Consider the following 19,374-nt stretch of genomic DNA (forward strand, 5'->3'; position numbering starts at 1 on the left):
GGACGGTGGGAACGCTACTGTGGTTGTGCCACAGATGATGCTACATCATCTACACCTGCTTTGAAAAAGCATGGGATGGCACAGCACAGGGAAAAATCTATTTATGTTGGTATTTTCTTTGTTGCTAGCATCTCTGGAGTAATTCTGGTATTAATGCAGTACTGGAATTTTGCCCGTGTTTGCTGGTATAGCAAATTAAGTTTTATCGTTAAAATCTCTGTATAGTAAAGTAATATACATATTCATCTGTTATGCGTTGAGCATACTTACAAAAATACCAGTTTAACTATGCATATTTAAAGTCTGTGTCTATAGAAACAACACATGACAGCTTTTACTATGGAACTGTTTTATTTTGCTGATACTCTGTTTACGTTTGAACACATGTGTCTGTATTTAAGGTGCAATAGTGCTACGTCTTGCCAAATCATGGTTTCGTATAGGATCCTTAGAAATCTTAGCTCATTCTGGGGAACTGGACTTACAAAGGTTTGAATTTAATCTTCATAGTAACTGTATTAGTTTTCTTGACAATCAAATATATATTAGAATGCATATATACAGTTGGAATATAGACATAAATTAGTTAGAAAGGAAAACTACATAATTTGGAAAGATAATCTGCTGTCTTTATACCAGCTTACAAAGGATGTTGCCTCATAAGGGTAAAACTCCCTAGATGTTTTTGAAGGCCTGGATCTTACAAAATGAGAAAGGTTTTATAGCTGAAATAGTTCTGGTAACTAAGCACTAGAAATGAGTTTTTTGTTTTGGAAAAGTTGGTAAATTTAAAGTATAAGTTCCTACATTTCTCATAGTTGTCTGTGAAGCTAAATTAACAGAAATATGAAATAAATTACTAGCATAAGTATGTTGTATAAAGTATGCTCTCCAGAAACATGCAGAACCGGAGAAGTATACTAGGTGAGAAATTATTGCATGGTTTTAAGCCTCTTAGCAATGTTAATTTGTGCGTCAAGCAATCAGCGTGACAGATTTTTAGGTCTGCTGTAAATATTTAAAAGTTGGTTATTTCTCCTTAGGAGCAATAGAAATTGTTCTGGAGTGCTTAAAAACAAGCAAGAGTTCATAGCAGCAGTTGTACATTGTAGTAACTGATAATTCAATTTAATTTCCAACATCACTCTGTGCTGTCTTTTTTTTTTTTTTTAAATCTCACAGCAGATTTTAGTTGTAGAGCTGAAAGACGATTAAGGAACTGATTTTAAGTTTTGTTTTGGGTTTTTTCGTTAAAGTATTTATGACCCGTTGGATTTAAGGAGCACATAAAGATCACTTGAACTCATGCAAAATAGATGACTCCTTCCTGTCTGTTTTGGAGGGGGCCTCAGAAAGAGTGGCCAAGAGCAGGCCAAGGCTGGTGTGACTGACTGTGCTTCCCCCTCAGAGAAGGTCCTCCTGAAAGAGGATGTCCTGGAGTAACCAGCTGAAATTCAGAGGCAATAGGTTGAACACCCATCTAAGGTCAGGTTGCTAGATACTCGGATAAAATCATCACAGTTTGAGGAGAGTTCAGTGATTTGCTCCAACAACCTGATAGGAAGGTAAAATCTAGGTATTTGTGTGTGCAGCCGCACAACCCTTGCCCAGGTCGGGTCCTTGCCCAGGCTGTGTAGTTTCCTGTGCCAGCAGCCGTGGCTGGCTCTGACCACAAGAGGGTCCTACAGAGAGCACTTAAATGTACTAAATGCCAGCTGCTGTACTTCAGAGCTTTAGGTCTGCAAAGATATGCATCTGATAGGCATTGCACTTTTCAATGCATGCATCCCAGTTTCCTGAGCCTGTCTTGTAGGACTATGCAGCACTGTTTTGGGAATGGCTAGTTACTGTGGCAAGTAACCCTACTTCGTAAGAATCCAGCCATAAAATTTTCTTTGTGAGGAAGCTGATGTAGAATTATTCCTTGTAATCATATACTTCTTTTTTTGGATACACAAACTTTTTTTTCCCCCTAAAAATTTGGTATTACTGCATGCGAAACCAGATCCTGGTGTGCTCTGGAAGTTTAACACATGGGAATATTTTAACTCTACGTGGCAGTCTCCAGTTATATTTATGACTGGAACCAGTCTCGAGTCATATTTATGAGGAACCTTAGGTTTTATCTCTAAGCATTTGGAAGGCCTTAATCCAAGACTCATTGGAATAAGTAGACTGAGTTTTCTAATAACTGGTTGCAGCAAGCTGTTGATCAGCATTTAGCTGTTTGAAAACAAGAATTTTGAATTATCAGTTCTGAAAGTGCCAGTTTTGTTTAAAGAATTCTGCCTCTCCCGTTACAGAAGATTGCTAGACTTTATTATTCAGGAACATTTTCCATCAATAGCCATGAATGATTCAAACAGATATCTGGTAAGTCTTTTTAAAGTTATTTTTATTTTCCACAAGAACGTGAACAGAAATTATATAAAGCTTTTCAAATTTTCAAGTTTTAAAAGGTTTTAAATTTGAAGTAAACTTCCAGATTTTATTAGCAAAAGTTTGTTAATTCTCTTCAGTAAAAACCTGCTTCTTGGAGCTTTTTTTCCTCAAAGTCAGATATGAACATTCTTCACCACTTTTCGTTACAGAAATGTTTATTGGCAAGCTTCCATCTTTCTGTTATTTTTTGTTCTCTTACTGCTCAGATTTTAAGTGAGCAGTGGTCATGAAGTGATGGATTATGCCTTTTCTAGTATAAATGTATATATAGTGTATACTAGTATATACACTGTAAACAAAGTCTTTGTTTCTTTTTTTGATTTTCAAATTTCTTTTAGGGCATCTATATGTACTTATTGAATTATAGTCTTTGCTGGGTAAGGTTATTGTGCAGTTAGATCATTTTGAATGTGAATGAAAAGTCGTGACAGAGAGAGATATGCATTTAAAAATAGAAGGCATGACTTATTTCTAAAGCGAGTCAAATGTTTATGATATTTATTGTATTGCATATTTTTGATCCAGAGGACTTGAAGTAAAAGATGTATTTGTTTTTAGGAATTTTTCTCTACAGTCGTATCAGAGACTGCAAATCTGATTGCATTGTGGATGTCTGTGGGGTTTGCCCATGGTAAGTTGCAGTAGATGGCATTGGCTTTACAGGAGTGACTCTTTATAGTCATATACTTAAAGATGTCTTTTGTCATTTTGTTCTTCAGTTATTCTGATGTCTTTGCCTACAGCACTATCTGTTATGCATTAATATACAAGGTTTTTTGTGACAGAGTTAGGAGCTCTTTCTGATCTTTCAGAGCATGCTTGTATCTGACAGAAGCAAGAATATGGGAGCAAGAATTCTCAGAATTGTTGTAATAGTCTGATGTACAAAGACCATCTATTGATTTCATATATAAGTTTAATTGCTCTGAATTTGATGCATCTACATAAAAACTTGGCCTTTTACAGTGTATAGGATGCAGTGCTGTCCACCTTTGTTTCAGATTTATATTATGAAAAATAAAATAGCATCACCTTGCTAATACAGGACCCAGTCAACTTGCAAGGAAGCAGCTAATGACCACTTTGCAAGATGCTGTTTCAATACCGTATAGCACTGAAAGCAAAAGGAAACAGTGCCACCTAGATATGGAAACCAGATACAAGATAGTGTAGCAAACAGTTTCTTGTTTTCATACTTAAAATGCATGCCAGGTCAAGGGTAAGAGAGACAAGTTTATTTTCCAGAGTCTGACTTTTGAAAGGTAACTGCTCCAAGTTCTCTAGATTCAGTGGATCTATTTCACAGCAAATTTTCTAGAGACTACAGGGTTCAAGTGGAATTTTAACTTTTGTTTCTCCTTGTTTAATTGCAGGTGTGTGCAATACAGATAACTTCAGTTTATTATCCATAACAATAGATTATGGTCCATTTGGATTTATGGACTCCTATGACCCAAGTGAGTGTAGCACCTGTTTTTAAACATAATTTTTTACTTAAAATAAATTCTTTATATTAATTTATGTAGTTTTTGTGTGCATGAAAACTCCTAACATTATTAGCAGAAAAATCCCAAGTATGTGTATTGTTTGAAGAGTTTTAGGGGAAAAAAAAATCAGAGGCCAGTTTTATGATACACTCTACCGGTTGCACTTCAGGTGCTAAAAGTCTTGTTAATGAAATATTACTATTAAACCCAGTGGAACTTCATCAATTGAATAGATGCTACAGCAGAAACCTGAAAGACTAAAAAATGTGTATTGCTGTAAGCAACCAAAAGCAAAAGTGGTATACAGTGACTTAGCATGCATCATGCCCTAGCTTTATAGTCACAGCAGCTAATTATGTGTTAGAAGAAAAGAAATCAAACCTACCCAGTCATGGCAACCTTTCTTTGAAAGTATGAACTCAGTCTGGGATTGATAGATATAGGTCCAGTATGTACATAAATGCGTATTAGGTTATTGTTGGAGGCTGCATCTGAGTAAGCTTCAGAACCAGCAGTGGTTATCTCGCTATTTTCGTGAGACTGCAGCCTCAAATTAAGGAAATGTCATGAGAATAAATGTTATATTGATTCTGTTGTATTGAAAAAACAGGGCTTTTCTGGTTTTAGATCTTTCTCTATATGGTGGGTTGACCCCAGCCAGCAATTAAGGACCCACCAGCCACTTGTTCACTCCCCCATGTTGCAGGCTGGGGGGAGAATTGGAAGAGCAAAGATGAGCAAAAAGCTCATGAGTCAAGATAAAGACAGTTAAATAAGTGAAGGGGAAAAAAAGGGGGAGGGGGAACACGCACGACACCAGCAAGTGATGCAGAGGCAATCACTCATCACCTCCCACCAGCAGACTGATGCCCAGTCAGTCCCCAGGGAACAAGTGCCTTGGAAAAACTACCCCTGGTCTTTATTGCTAAGCATGGTGTTATATGGTGTGGAATATCCCTTGGGCCAGTTGGGGTCAGCTGTCCCAGCTGTGTCCCCTCGCAGCCCCTTGCCCACCCCCAGCCTGCTCGCTGGGATTGCAGAGTGAGAACAGAGAAGACCTTGATGATGTGCAAGCATTGCTTAGCAATAGCTAAAACATTGGTGTGTCATCAACACTGTTTTAGTCACAAGTCTAAAATACAGGCTGCTGTGAAGAAAATTAACTCTGTCCCAGCCAGAGCCAGTACACCCTGGAACCAGATAAAATGCTTTAGGGTTAAAATTCAGATTTGAACCAATGATAGATGTGTCACAGGTCTCCTCCTTAACACTCCATTTGTTATTAATGTCCTCTGAGGACTCAGGCAATGCTGTGTGCATTGATCAGCTTATCTGCATTTGATCTGAGCATACTGCATCCATTCAGAGACTGGTGCTGTAGATACGCGTACATTTTACGTCTGGATACCGGTAACTTGCATAGCAGATATTATCTCCCAAATGATGGATTTGCATACTGGAATATGTTAGCGCTAATTTTTATGTGACTACATAAAGCTTGCTTGTACAAGTGAAACAAATCTTGATCAAGTGGTCAATTTATTTAAATACATGTTTATACATGTTGCTTTTCAAAAAATTCTTGCAAATCCTGACTCTGGTTGCACAGTTCTTTGCTTACTCTGTGCTAAATGGTAGCACTATATGTAGGAAAAGCATAGAACAAGGCATTATTTTTAGTGTAAAAATGATCTTTTTCTCTTTAAACATCTGAATTTATTTTGTAACTTGAAGTAGGAAAATGTCACTTGTGACATATGGGAACTCATCTGTGAAAGATGTGTTCTTTAGATTTGCAAATAATAGATCTTGAGTTAATCCACTGTAAATAAGTATCCTTGTGATCTGTTTTTAAATATTTAGTAACTTTAGGGCTTTTGTTAGTTTACTGTGTAAGTATAAAAATGAATACACTTCAGTATTTTAACATTGATTGTTTATTGTAATTACTCTGTTGTGGAAAAGTAATGTTTTGTTTGAAACAGATTTTGTTCCAAACACATCTGATGATGAAAAGAGGTATAAAATAGGAAACCAGGCAAATGTTGGGCTGTTTAATCTGAGCAAGCTGTTACAAGCTCTAAAACCTTTATTGGATCCCAGGCAAAAGCAGCTGTAAGTAATCCTTAAAATACCTTAATGCTTAAAAGAGCTAGTGAGATGGGAGACCCTCTAATCACCATATGCATAGGAAAGAAAATGATTAGCTTTTCTAAGTGGAAATTGAGTCTGAATTAATGATTGGGCTGAATAAGATGGAGGGAAGGGAGAAAGGATTTAATTGGTTATAATAGCAAAATATGACTGGAAGGCGGTCCTAGATGTTGTGTGGTCCATTCATTCTCCTTTCCCTAAGGTTCCTTTCCCTTTGCCTGTGGTTTTCTATTCTAAGTTTGTCTAGCTTGTTCTTTAAGATGCTTACTTATGAAGACCATACATCCTCCTAAAGTAATAAGGTAGTATTTTAATACCCTATTGTGAAGACTCCTAATATGAATCTTCTTTTGTGTGGTTTAAACTCACAGCTTCTTACTCAGTATGAAAAGGAAGAATATTGCGTTTTTCTTCTTTGCAGCAGCTGTTTATGTATTTGAAGCCTGTTAAAATGTTCCCCCTCAGTCTTTTTCCCACTACAGATCCTAGTTGATTAAGAATATTAATGTGAGATATCAGACAGAAGAAGTTTTCATGGTTTACTGTACAGTAGGATTGTACCCACAATAGTATTGTAGTTCCAGAGAATTTGACATTTCTTTTGTTTTTGCAGAGCTTCACAGATTTTGGAGGGATATGGTGAGCGCTATTACATCCGGTATGCAGTTCCAGAACTCAAACCTTGTAGTCACAATACTATAAATTATGTTATGTGACAAGTTCCTTATTTTGTTACTATTTTCAGTTTCACAGAGCTATTCAAAACAAAATTGGGTCTTCTTGGGGAGAATGAGGAGGACAACTATTTGATTGCTTTCCTCCTAAAAGTAAGTTTGCTTTGCTATTTTTGTTGGCAAGCATCTGGACTGATACCCCATATGTTAAAAACTCTGATAGAAGTATCTTTTTTTGCTAGCTTATGGAAGATACAAAAGCTGATTTTACAATGACATTTCGACATCTCAGTGAAATTACTGAACACCAGCTAAAGGAGCTCCATATTCCTGAGGTATTAATTAATACAAGCATCCAGTTTTAGGAATTCTTAATATAAAATGAGTAAATCAGGTTGGACATAACCCCGGTGTAATAGAGATGTCTCAAGCCATGATTTGCCTGGGAAACGTGTCATTGTAGCATTATTAAGGGACAGAGAGACTAATATATCTGTGTCATGCTACCACCCCATGTTAAACCTGTGTCTAGTAATGAAGGATACATTAATGAAGAGTGCTGAGTAGAATCTTCAGCCTCTGGTACGCATCCACTGTGAGTAGTTGTAAATATTCATACGCAGGTGGGAATGTGATTTTCTTTGCATTTAAGATGGGTCCGCTAGAAAGACTTTCCTTCCTTCCTGCCCTTTTTTTATTTGTTTTGCTTAAAAACATAACTCTGATAGTATTTCATGAGACACAAATGAAGTTGGACAGGGCTCATAAGTAAAATTTCAACCTTGGGTCGATCAGACTATTCCTAACATGGGTTTACCAGGTGGCCTAAACATCTGCTCTCAGGCCCATCAGCTTGTCTCGGGATCTAATGACAAGTGAGATCCCATCTCATCATAAACTCTTGCTAGAATCTCAGCCTATAGTGGCCTCTGCCCTTCCTTGGGCGCAAGATCAATTCTAAATGTAGCTTAAAGCATAGGAATAACCTTTAGTCATTGTGTCCTGCTCAGCCTGCTATCCCATCCTGTGTTGCTGCTAACTCAGCCTAAACTTACTCTTCAGGACCAAGGATAATCATAAAAGAGATGAGAGTATTAAGAGAGATAAACTTCTTACCTGGATATAGTGCAATTTTAGAAGTGGAAATATGGCTGAAATGTTTTAACTAATTTTTATACTCAAATGTGGTTTTCATATTTTTTGACTCCCTTTAAAAAAACAGATATGATCAAAACTTTGTTTTTAATTTCCCTCAATTAACTTTTTCCCACTTTTTCTTGTATATCTGCTGTTTACCTGCTTTTATCTATGTCCATTTCTTTCTTATCTGTTCTTACTCTGAAGTTTGGTTTTTTTGTCTGTGAGCTTTGGCTATTTACTCTCAACTGAGCAGTATGAAGCAGCTGTTAGCTCAGTGTAGTCAGCCAGGGAAGCCTAGTTTGTGGTTGACGTCCAACACTGGAAGCAGTAACCTGAAGCTGTGGTTTCTTTTTGTCTTTTCCAAGTTCTGTCTGTTCTTCCTCTCCTACTGTCTCTATTCTTCTTTGTCTTCTCCATCCCTGTAGCCTTAAGTTTCCCTTCTTCTCCACACCTTTTCTTTCTTTATCAATGTATTTTCCTTATTCCACAAATTTGGAAAAAAAGTATCTACAAACCAATCCGGTCCACGTACAAAACTCAGAAGAGGGTAAAACCTGTAATTATGTAGCCTAAGAAATAAAATAGGTCAGACGGTAAGCTAAGGAAAAATAGGGGTGAAGTGCTGGAGGTGTTTAGATAGAATTTGCCATAGCAGAGATGGATTAATATAGATGTAACATGCTAGCAAAGAGAATTAAATTAAATACAGAGGAGAAGATATTAGTAGAATTGTTGGGGAGAAAATTCCTTGAAGCGTCATCATGTTTCCCTCTTACCCTTTTAATATTTCTTTGCTTACTTTGCTTTTTGCTTAACAGGAACAAAATTCTGATTACCCACAATTAACCGTTTCTTTCTTTTTAGGAGTTCTGGGCTCTCCAGGATCTGGCTAAACACAAGTTATTTTCAGAATGGGTTACTATGTACCTCCTGAGATTAAATCGGTAAGTCTGATGCAGTTTGAAGTGTAAAAATAACACCAAGTGTGTGTTTGCCAGAAGCAGGCCACTGTAATCTGCAGTGATTTTCCATAATCTTTGGTGGGTCTGGTAAACTGTCCCAAACACGGTTTCATATACCTTTTTTGTCTTTATGGTTCGAGATTTTGCTAGAGTCCATAATAATTACTATTGTAGTTCTATTTTACACACAGGTATCTACAAAAATTGCATGGGAGGAGTGGTCTGTATTTGTTGTCTTCCACTGAGCAACTGATCAGATTTCTTTGGTTAACAATTTTTGTTAAAAAAACAGTCCTACAGATTCAGGCCAAGAACCTGAAAGTAAGGCTTTGCAAATACATAGGAATGAATAGTGTTTCATTACTGGTAATACATATTTTTTTTACTATGTAATAATATGGCTTTAGGATGACAGGGGATGGAAGTTGAACAATTGTGAATACACAGACTGGAAACCACTAGTGTTGCATAGATAGGGACATGCATGTTAGACCTTCCTACCAATTCCTTTGTCTTAAATCCATAAAGAATGTAACATGTTTTTCTTGGTCAAATATGGTATGTGTGGCTGATAGGAATGAAAAGAAGTACATATCAGGTACCTGGAAATTTTAGTCAGTAAATACAATGCTTAGGGAAAAAATTGATACAAGATACAAACCCTCCAAGAAAGTGTGCAGTTTTTTCCAAGTCTAATCACTCTGAGATTCATACCTGCTTCTACTGAACACAAAAGCAGAACACAGTGATTTTAATGAAAGTCAAATAAAATATTTCTAAAAATAAATAAGTATAACCCTTAGCTAAAACACTTTCTTTTTTCTTCTTTTGGTTTGTTTTTCATGTATAGTAACAAGGGTGATTCAGACACCAAGAGAAGAACAAGAATGACAAGTGAGTAAAACAATGCAAAGAAATCGTATGCTTGGAGATGGCAACTATCTATTTACATAGGTTTCTTTAGTGTTAGTTTTTATGCCTTTTGAGAACTAAAATGTACTGTTTTTCTGAAGAGGAGAAACTCTCATTACACTGCTGCAAATCTTGTAATACTATACATTCACTGTGGCTATCTCTGGTTTCACCCACTCCTGTGGTTAGATTCTAGCCGCCTGTGTATGGCTAGACCTGTGAATGTATATGTACTTTTTGCATAAGCTAAATGATCAAGTTCCTTTGCTATACTGAGGCTCACTTCCTCCTTAGGGATCCTCCCTTTTCCCTTCTTAAAAAAAAAAAAAAAAAAAAGAAATCCTTAACTCAATTGTCTGTGTTTATGAAGAAATTGGTCTCGCCCAAACCCCTTCTATTGTGAATACAGTCATATCAGTTGACTGAGGCTTAAGAGTGTGAGATCATGGAAGTGCACAGCAACTACTAGTCCAAGTTGCTCTTCTCTGGATTCTGCTGGTTTGGAATGACAGAGCACATGTCTGTTCATATTTTGGGCAACTGAAATCACAAGTGATGAAGACCTTTTCCTATCAGTATCTGGAAAGGCTGCTCTGACCTGTGTCACACCATGTGCGAATATAGACATTGAAGCAATCCAACTCAGCTGTCCAGCTATGATCTATTCCATGTCAGTCCTCATTTACATACTTGTTTATTTTTCCTTTCCTTTATTTTTTGTTTACCTTTTTATATTTCTTTTTTCTCTTGATTTTTTTTTTTTTTTTTTAATCCTCTTTTTTACAATTTCTGTTTGGGGGTTCAGGAGATGCCAGGCCTTCAGCTTGTTCCATGCTTTGTTGCTCATGGACTTGATTAATTTTTTTCTCCTTTTGATTCCGTTTAAGAATTTTGATTCCCTTAAGAATTATTGGCCCATGGAAATGTGGTTGTCTGTATCTTGTTATGTATCAAGTGGGGCTTCATGTTAGTGTCTTGAAATGGTGGACGTGCTCTGGCTGCTCCCCAAGTTGTTAACTTTTCATTGCAAAGTAGGGTGCTCCCTGAGAGGGACCCGGATTTGATTTCCATGTGAGAGATGCCCTTCCTCTTCTGCTGTATCTGCCTTTCCTGAGTGCAAGCAACATATTTGCCTTGATCTGTACTTACTTCCTTTAGCAGTCTGTGGAGTGTGTCGGTTTGCGTTGCTCAGAACAACACTGTTCTTCTCCAGTGATGAGCCTTTGATAACATCAGGAAAGATTCTGGTAGGCATCCTGTATTGGCTCAATGGACTAAGATTTGTCTGAGTGTTCAAATATGTCCATATCCTTTCGACATGTTATAAAGAATTCAGGTTTCTGATAAGCAACCACTTTTTTTTATGTACCTGGAGAAAAAAACTCACTAGTGAAAGGACTATCTAGTCATGAAAGTCAAAGGAAAGTACTTTGATTCTCCAAGTTATTCTAAATACAAAATGGTAGAGATACTGCATTTAGCTGTCTATCACAGCAGATACGAAATTCTAAGAATTATTCAGGGAGATATTTTTTGGATCTGCAGTAAGCTGTGGTAAATTTGTGAAATTTGCCTAAAAAAGACAATGAGCAACTGAAAATCCCTGGCCAAAAGGGAATGAAGGAAATGCAGGATCTGATCAAATTCTGCACAGAGGTATTATAAGGTTCAATGTTACACTGCTGTACGGTGTTTTATTCTCATTTCTAATGGAAATGGCTGTACTCTTTTGTTAGATACTGATTGGCCACATTCTTCAAAAGCTTCAATTAATTTAGTAGGAAATGGCAGGAGATGACACTGACTTTCAGTAATAAGATAGTAAAAACTACATAGGGCACAATTTCTGATCACATGGACCTTCACGTTTGCATTCACATTTCTAACCAAGGCTCTATCCATTCTTAAGAACACTTCTTACAATTTTTACATGTATTTTTAGAAAGTTCATATGAAAACAGTTACCAAGAAGAAAGGTTTGTTTTATTATTTGTATTTTGGTAGGGTTAAGAAGTTTCAGCTGCGGGACTCTGAGGCTCTTAGCTCAGCTGCTATTTTGAGGTTTCAATCTCCCATTTTCCTCAGCTAAAATTTAATGCTGAAAACACTCTAAACACACTTCTTATTTTTCTATGTTTTTTGAATCTGCTTTTAGAGAAAATTATGACATTCTGAGTTTTTATTCCAAATCAGAAAGGATCCTAGTTGGGGATGATCTTCTGCAAACCAGCATCACGTCCTTCCACATGCACCTCAGAGGATCTTACAATACAGGAGACAGACAAGGGAAAAGTTTTGCCTCCAGGATCACACTTGTGCTAGTGGTCTCAGTTTTGGTAGCAGTCCAAAACTTGATATGCAAAGATGAAGTTAGTTCCATGTAATCAGTCACGACTCTACATTCATACAGCAAAGGTGCCAAAATTTGTAACAGGCTACTGATGTTCATTTGTTATTGTTTTATTTAAAATTTAGTTTTCCTTTTAAAATCAACAAATCTTGTTACATTTTTGCTAGCTGCTCCATGTTACAGTGTGACCAAAGTTTCTTAGAGAGCTTTTTGCTGTTCTCTTTTGCATCTGTATATTTAAATAGATCTCTTAGATGCCCCTTGTGGTCTCTTGAAATTTTTTTAGTTGTTTTAAATATTTGCTTGTAACAGCTGTCCCTTGTCAGTACAACTTGGAGCAGAAATCTGGCTCAGCTCGGTCAACTGTGCATTTTTACCCAGCATTTCATGTCAAAGACAAACTGTCATGGCTCTCTAGATTTTTAGATGGGTTGGTAAATCCCACTAAATTTTGTATTGCTGTCTTTAGTATTAACTGACCTTGACTATATTGCCATTAACACCTCATTATTCATCACCTTTCCCTCATCATTAGTAAGTGTAGTAAAATATCTCACTGCTCAAAGTACATTACCTTGAAGCGTTTGATCACTTATTCATTACTTTTGTTTTTTCTCTCTTTAGTTTTTAGTCCTTAGTAGCACTTTACTGCCTAAATTTAGTTCCTTAGGAGCTGACAAAAAGTTTTGACAATCCAAATCCCAATACAAGTCTATAACTGTATTTCTTTACAAAAGAAACAAGATAAAAAAAAAAATGTAGACCAGATCATAAAATGCTCATAAGGGCACAAAATTTCTTCTGCTTTGTCCTTTTCTTATCTTGTCGTATTCTTTCATAATTATCTTGTCACTTGTGTTAATTACAGATATTTTTAACACCACTGTGAAACTTGTCAATTTGCAATTGTTAAGAATATATTTCTGGGACAAATATTCTTCTGCTAATATGAGTCATGGTTTGTTTTAATGTGAATTATCATTTTTTAATGAGTCATATGTTAACTTCTCCACCTTTAAAATATTCTTTTTATATTGTTATCACACTTTACTATTGAAAACCCATTTACTGGATTAAATCAAATACTTGGCCAGAGCAAATTATTTTGCCAAGTGGGAAACCACTATTTTTGTAGCAGTTAGGGCAGGGTGTTGTTACGACTATGTAGAGGTTATCAGAGTTCCAAATAGCTAGTCATATTTATTGGATTTTGTTTGATGTATGTAAGTACATACAGAACAGAAGTAATCTGAAAAAGAAGAATGTCTGTATCTGGGTAGATTGCATCTCAGTCTTTGTTCTCATGGAAGTCAGCACCTGGACGTTGTGCCAGAACGTTGTTCGATTAACTGGGCAGCTTTTATAAAGGAGGGAGTGGCAGTGCCACCTGAGATGCTTCTGCTTTCAGCCCATGTTCTGATTTTGTAACAGAGCTTCACCTTCTCTCTTCTGGCAGGAACATGAATGGTCAGAGTTCAGCCCTTAGAGCAGAGTGGTTATTTTATCCTTTACTTTTCTAAATAACATAAAGACCCTTGGTGTAATGCTGCTGTATGTCAAATCTTGTGGCTTAAAATGGCAATCATTCAGTTCCAAACATAAAGAATGTAATTGTATTGTGATACGTAAAATAGTCATGCAAGTGTTGTTCCACTGATTACATAGCTTCAGTAAATTCTAGTTTGTTAGCAGGTTAAATGGTGCTCATTAGAAGCAGTGCTTATTACAGAGAAGTCTGTTTACTGCACTAGGCATTAATTCTGTATCATGAGCTATTAAATATGAATAAAATCCTGCGATTGTCTGACCGCAGAACCTTAGGAGGAGCCAATCATAGCTTTTCTCAAAGACACCAATTGTCTTGGTAGCCAGCTAAGATAGATAAGTTATGTTTGCAAGCTGAAGAAGCAGTACAAGGAGATGCAAGAACACAGTGAATTGGGAAATGGAAAAAGATTAAGTTTAATCCTGTTATCCAAAACATTGTTTCTGATCATCCCCCTCCTAATATAATTTATTATTTGTAAATAAAATAACATCATAGCTAATTGATTGGAGGAATTGACTAGAGGGAAATTTGGGATGGTGATTCTGATGAATATTTTGCTTTCTCTAATACCCTCTTTCAAATATGCTGTATATATAAGAATATTTTATAAAGCTACAGGATTTTTTGAAAGAAATATATAAAATATGAGGTTTGAACTAACATTTATTTGTATAAAACCTACTGGGACATCAGTGGAAAGCGAAGGAACAGATGAGTTTTTGTGTATGTCCATAAATCACAGACTTTTGGTTCCAACTCCGTGGGTGATAATGTGTCTGGTATCACTGATTAATTTCTTCAGGTAATATCAGCTACTGAATTTGGGAAAATATGCAGACCAATGTCAAGTTAAGATTTACTTGAAATGTTTGTTACAATTAATCTGTAATATTGTTTTGATCATTAATTAAAGGGAAGACATTCTGAAGTAGAATCCTAGGTTTTAATTGGAGAGCAAAAATACGAGTTGTATTGACGTTATCTGCTAAAAAATCGGTAATAAAAGCCATGTGTGCTTATGAGAATTGTCCTCACCACACAGTGTGACAAAACTCCTTTTGTAAGCTCTTAGTTGCTGTTCTGTAAGATACAGCCTGGGGTACTAATTCAGCAGTTTCATTTTCAATGTCCCTACAATCTCCCTAGCACTAATTAGACACAGTCGGCCTGGAACATGCCCGAGAAGCTGTGTAGCTGTCATGGGTGTTTCCAAGAAGATAGAGCAGACAGTTGTGGGAAGAAAGTGTGGAACCCCCCAGGAAACTAAAAGGAATGGCAAAGTTGAAAAAGTAGTTTCTAAAAAATACAGCTGAAATCCAACATTAAAGGCTTTTATGGCCAAACTTTTGATGTATGATATAGAAGAAGGAATATCTAAGTACATATACTTCAATGAATATCTCAATAATTCCTTTTTACATTAAACAGTATTCATTTTTATGATCTCCAGGAATGTACTGACAACATTTAAATATGCTTTCCAACAATGTATCAGGAACCTAGGCCATGGTAAACTAATCATTGAAAAGTCTGCTGGTGTTCCTAACAGGAAATCCTTTGTGTACCAATGTGATGTTCTATGCTGTTCTGGTTTTTGTTCGGCACTTCCGCATTACTGATGCAAGTTTTAAAAAATCCTTTTAGCAGCTTATAAAAGTAAATAATTGATTAATTCCTTTTCCTTTTTATGCATTTTTTTCCTTGATCTGCAAATTAAACCTTCTTGACGAGTTCAATGACACGTTTAAATGATTGTGTTTTGCTTTTGTTGAATATGTCTAACTAAATTTAAGATGATTTACTTTTGGTTTCAGCTGTTAACCCTAGATACATACTTAGGAATTGGATGGCAGAATCAGCAGTGCAAAAAGCTCATCTGAATGATTTCTCGGAGGTAAAATTATTTATTTCTTTCTTGGCATATTTATTAATAATTGGCATAATTGTTAATGGAAGAGTTGTTGCATTTACACTTTGAACCTGTATTACACTTTGACCCACACTGTACTATCTAATACCTATTACTTTTAAAAATATTAACAAAACTATGAATAGTATTAATTATAACATAAATAGTAATGACTACTATTAATAGTAGTACTAATAGTAGTAAGCAACTCATGGACTAGTTTCTGGAGCCAGGAGAGTGCATTATGAAGTAGCAAAGACTTCTCTTGTTTGCAGGAAAACATTTTGTATAAAAACTTACCCATTTTAATTGCTTCTAGGTTCATCTCCTACAGCAGATTTTAGAACATCCCTTCCAGAAACAGCAGGCTGCAGAGAAAGCAGGCTACTCCCTGCGCCCCCCAGCTTGGGCCAAGGATCTTAAAGTAAGCTGTTCATCCTGAGGGGAATTTGAACAAGCGAGAAAACTGATCAAGGTTGAAGCTCAGGCCTTCAAATAGGATTAATGGATCAAGCCACAGGAGCTTCTCTCCTTATACTTTGTGGACTGGAATCTGCTACTCTGCAAGAGAAGGTCTTGACCAAATTTATAAAGCCTAAAGATTAAAGAAATGGACCCCTATGTATGGTTGCATCAGCAAATTATATTGGCATTTATAACTCTACCCTTCATATTCAGTTGTGCATTAATTTGAGTCCCAATATTTAAGTTCTGCCACACTGTCACACTTAACCTCTCAGAATTCATGGCTGATCAGGTGGGTTTCAATAACTTTTAATGGCTGGTCAATTTAAAATCCATCTAAGTGAGTTTTAATTATACAGTATTTTGATTAATGTTCTTCTTGCTGTTACACACTGTTCAAGTATAATTGTATGCTGAAGACATAGATGTTCTTAAGTCTTTTGCAGAGCTGGAACAGAGGATCACCTTACACTTAGACCTGGTCACCTTTCCTCTTTTTGACCTTGTTTTGTCCCATTAAACTGCCAACAAACATTAAAGGAAATTCAATTAAATAGTGAGAAAAGATGTCTGCTTGGGAGTGGCTTCCCCCAAAATAAATTTTGGTGTCTGTGCCAGTGTCAGGTGCCTATCAAGCCTGGCCCACTGCTCTTTGAAAGCATACCTTTTGATAGCAGTAGAAAGATTGTTGGTGCATGGATATAATGCCTCAGGAAATTTTCACTGGTTGGACATGGAAAAAGAATTTCTTGGAAGTATCTCACTATGTATGTAGTCAGGTCAATATACTTTTTGTATACAGCCACCTGATGCTGTAAGGGACTAACAGAAATCGTGCAGGGAAAGTATTTAAAATTCAACTAAACCCGTTCCATTGAAGTCCTTTGAGTAACAGAGAGACAGTAGTCTTTTGAGTCCTGGATCTTGTTATTTATCCTTGTTTGATACTGCACAAAACTTAGTATGTAATTAAGCCAAAATTAATACATAAGCAATCAGGTCCAATGTTATGCTAGAAAATTTACAGCAAAAATCACTGATTTGGGGGCTTTGTTACTTCTTGACGTTACCTCGTCTCTTCTCAAATCCAAAATGGATTGTTCTAGAATCTCCAAATTTCTTGAGTGCCACTTGATTCTGAAATAGAGGCTATTAAGTGGTGTAATTAGCATTTCACAAATCTATTTCTAGAAATATAATTAATGTGGAAATATTTGTATTATTAGGAATCTTTCAGTGACTAAAAAATATTTGAATTACTTTACTTCTTAACTGTAATCAACACAATTACTCAGGATGGTTTCCCCTCAGATATGCAGCTGTTCAAATATAAATACAGTTGTTCAAATGTATATAGTAGTATCATAAGGTGAGGAACAATATAGATGTTTAAATACAGGTTTCTGAAAGTCCAGTCAGAAGTTTAAGCAACTTACACAAGTTGAGCCTGGGTTAACATTCCTTGTGCAGGTAGTAAATGCTCTTCTGCAACCACTGGGATTAGTGTTTGAGTTGGCAGCACCTCCAGGTACGCTTCAGCTGCTGGGGCTGCCTGTAGAAGCCCTTCAGCAGTGGGCTGCCCTCCCAACTGATGGAAACATTGGTGTTGATGTCTCTTCTTGGATAATTACAAGCAAGATAGCATGGTGTGATGAAATGTGTGAACATCAACATTACCAGCTGCAGTGGAATGAGGTACACTGCAAATACGTGATGATTTGAAGATGAACATATTTGTGCCCACAGGGTAAATACAGCAGCACTGCAACTTGGGCCCTGGTTTCCAGTTAGGTGAAAGAATCTAATTTGTGTTGAACCAAACATCTGGTAAGTTTCTTTTGTGTGTGGGCCAAACATGGCTGCCTGTACATCTTAACCTCATGGAATAACTGCATAAATGCAAAGCATTTTTATACTGCATTTTCCTTCAAAGTGTTTTATAAATGTTAAATCCTATTAGTAACAGTAGCAAGTGGACCTCTGCTTCACCCATAGTTACAGCATCATGATACAAAACCAGAATATCCCCAGTGGGAGCTATTTTACAAGCAGTGATATGTACTGCCCACTGTGCTCATTGTGAGGCTTTTCTCAGGTTCTTGAAAAACATCTGAAAGAATAAAGCAAGCCCTGAAAATTGGTTTCACGTATTCCTCTAGCTGCAGAGAGTAGGTCAGCTACTTCTCTTCTCCAGGAGTTCATTCATGGACTCAGTCATTTCCTTGATTTATGTGAAAGCAAATCTCCATTATTTTTTTCCCCCCAGTTTTACCATGCAGTGTACATCAGCTGCTTTTAGAAACGATATTCTGATTTCATAATAGTCAGTGCTGATTGTTAATGGCAATCAAACTGCCTTAGAATATTCTGCAAGACCATGAGAATTCGTAACTATTAACGATACTGAATCTATTCTGTTCTGCATGTTACCCTCAAACAGAATATACACGTTTCCCAGTTACTGTGAGACTGTCAGTGATAATCCGTAAGTAATAGTTCTGTCCTATAATTTTGCCACACGATCCATTCAAGTTTCTACTTTTCCACTCTCAAAGTCCCTGACAAAGAGTGCATGAAAAACACATGAATAGTTATCTCAACGCTACCTTTTAATGGTGTTTTGTGAAAGTAGAGAAATGAGCCCACATCATGCTCAGCATTTTGTACAACCTCCCTTTGCACTTCTAGGTTTTAATCATTATGGTTTATTATGGCAATGTAAGCATTAATACGGTGTTTCATGATATATTCCCTAAAATCCTTGGCTTCCACCTGTGGTTCTGGAGCTGCATCTTCCTTCATGCTACATAAACAGCAGTGATGCAAGAGCTGATAGGGAATAAAAATACTGTGGCTGGTAATCAAACAGGCGTTTCTTTGTACCCTCATCCTCTTTCTGTATCAGAGGACGGTTATGAGGGGCAGCAGTGTTGACCTCCGCGTGTGGACTTCTCCATGACTGTAACCTTTCTAACCCTAAGGATGGTGTTTGCCTGAAGTAGGTCCTTTTTTGTATCAGTGATGCAAGAGTCTGATGAAGATGACAGCTGCTGAGACTGCTTCCATTTGAGGTATGGAGAAAGGTTGAAAATAACATGCTGCAATTTCAGATATTTTCAGACTAAAATACTGTAATCTCTAGTAACAAACATACTACCACGACCTACAGGAATAAGACAGTTTCATATGGCAGTAGGTTAGATAGATGTGGAAGGATTAATTTCTGTTTTTTATAAATGCTTTGATTTACAGTCTTGGAAAGGAAGATCTTTTTGTATTTTGCAGCATCATTTTTGTACCGAATAAAGCCAGGTAATTGTGTATCATTAA

General features: G+C 36.6%; 1 protein-coding gene across 3 annotated transcripts in view; it reads left to right on the top strand.

Annotated features, from left to right (window-relative positions):
- LOC141927015 (protein nucleotidyltransferase YdiU-like) overlaps positions 1 to 19,374 on the top strand; it is a 26,936-nt gene extending 7,562 nt beyond the window's left edge. The window contains exons 8-19 of one of the 3 annotated variants that reach the window (XM_074833644.1): positions 402 to 489; positions 2,304 to 2,373; positions 3,001 to 3,073; positions 3,816 to 3,899; positions 5,915 to 6,044; positions 6,697 to 6,741; positions 6,829 to 6,910; positions 7,000 to 7,092; positions 8,762 to 8,841; positions 9,710 to 9,753; positions 15,485 to 15,564; positions 15,899 to 16,598. In XM_074833644.1, coding sequence (XP_074689745.1) covers positions 402 to 489; positions 2,304 to 2,373; positions 3,001 to 3,073; positions 3,816 to 3,899; positions 5,915 to 6,044; positions 6,697 to 6,741; positions 6,829 to 6,910; positions 7,000 to 7,092; positions 8,762 to 8,841; positions 9,710 to 9,753; positions 15,485 to 15,564; positions 15,899 to 16,021 — 992 coding nt within the window. In that variant the 3' untranslated portion in view covers positions 16,022 to 16,598. Of the gene's footprint in view, positions 1 to 401; positions 490 to 2,303; positions 2,374 to 3,000; positions 3,074 to 3,815; positions 3,900 to 5,914; positions 6,045 to 6,696; positions 6,742 to 6,828; positions 6,911 to 6,999; positions 7,093 to 8,761; positions 8,842 to 9,709; positions 9,754 to 10,929; positions 11,076 to 15,484; positions 15,565 to 15,898 lie in introns of those variants that run through there. The other 2 variants (XM_074833630.1, XM_074833636.1) reach the window with 2 other exon arrangements.

Source organism: Strix aluco, chromosome 1, assembly GCF_031877795.1.
Source record: "Strix aluco isolate bStrAlu1 chromosome 1, bStrAlu1.hap1, whole genome shotgun sequence".
Taxonomy (NCBI): Eukaryota; Metazoa; Chordata; class Aves; order Strigiformes; family Strigidae; genus Strix; species Strix aluco.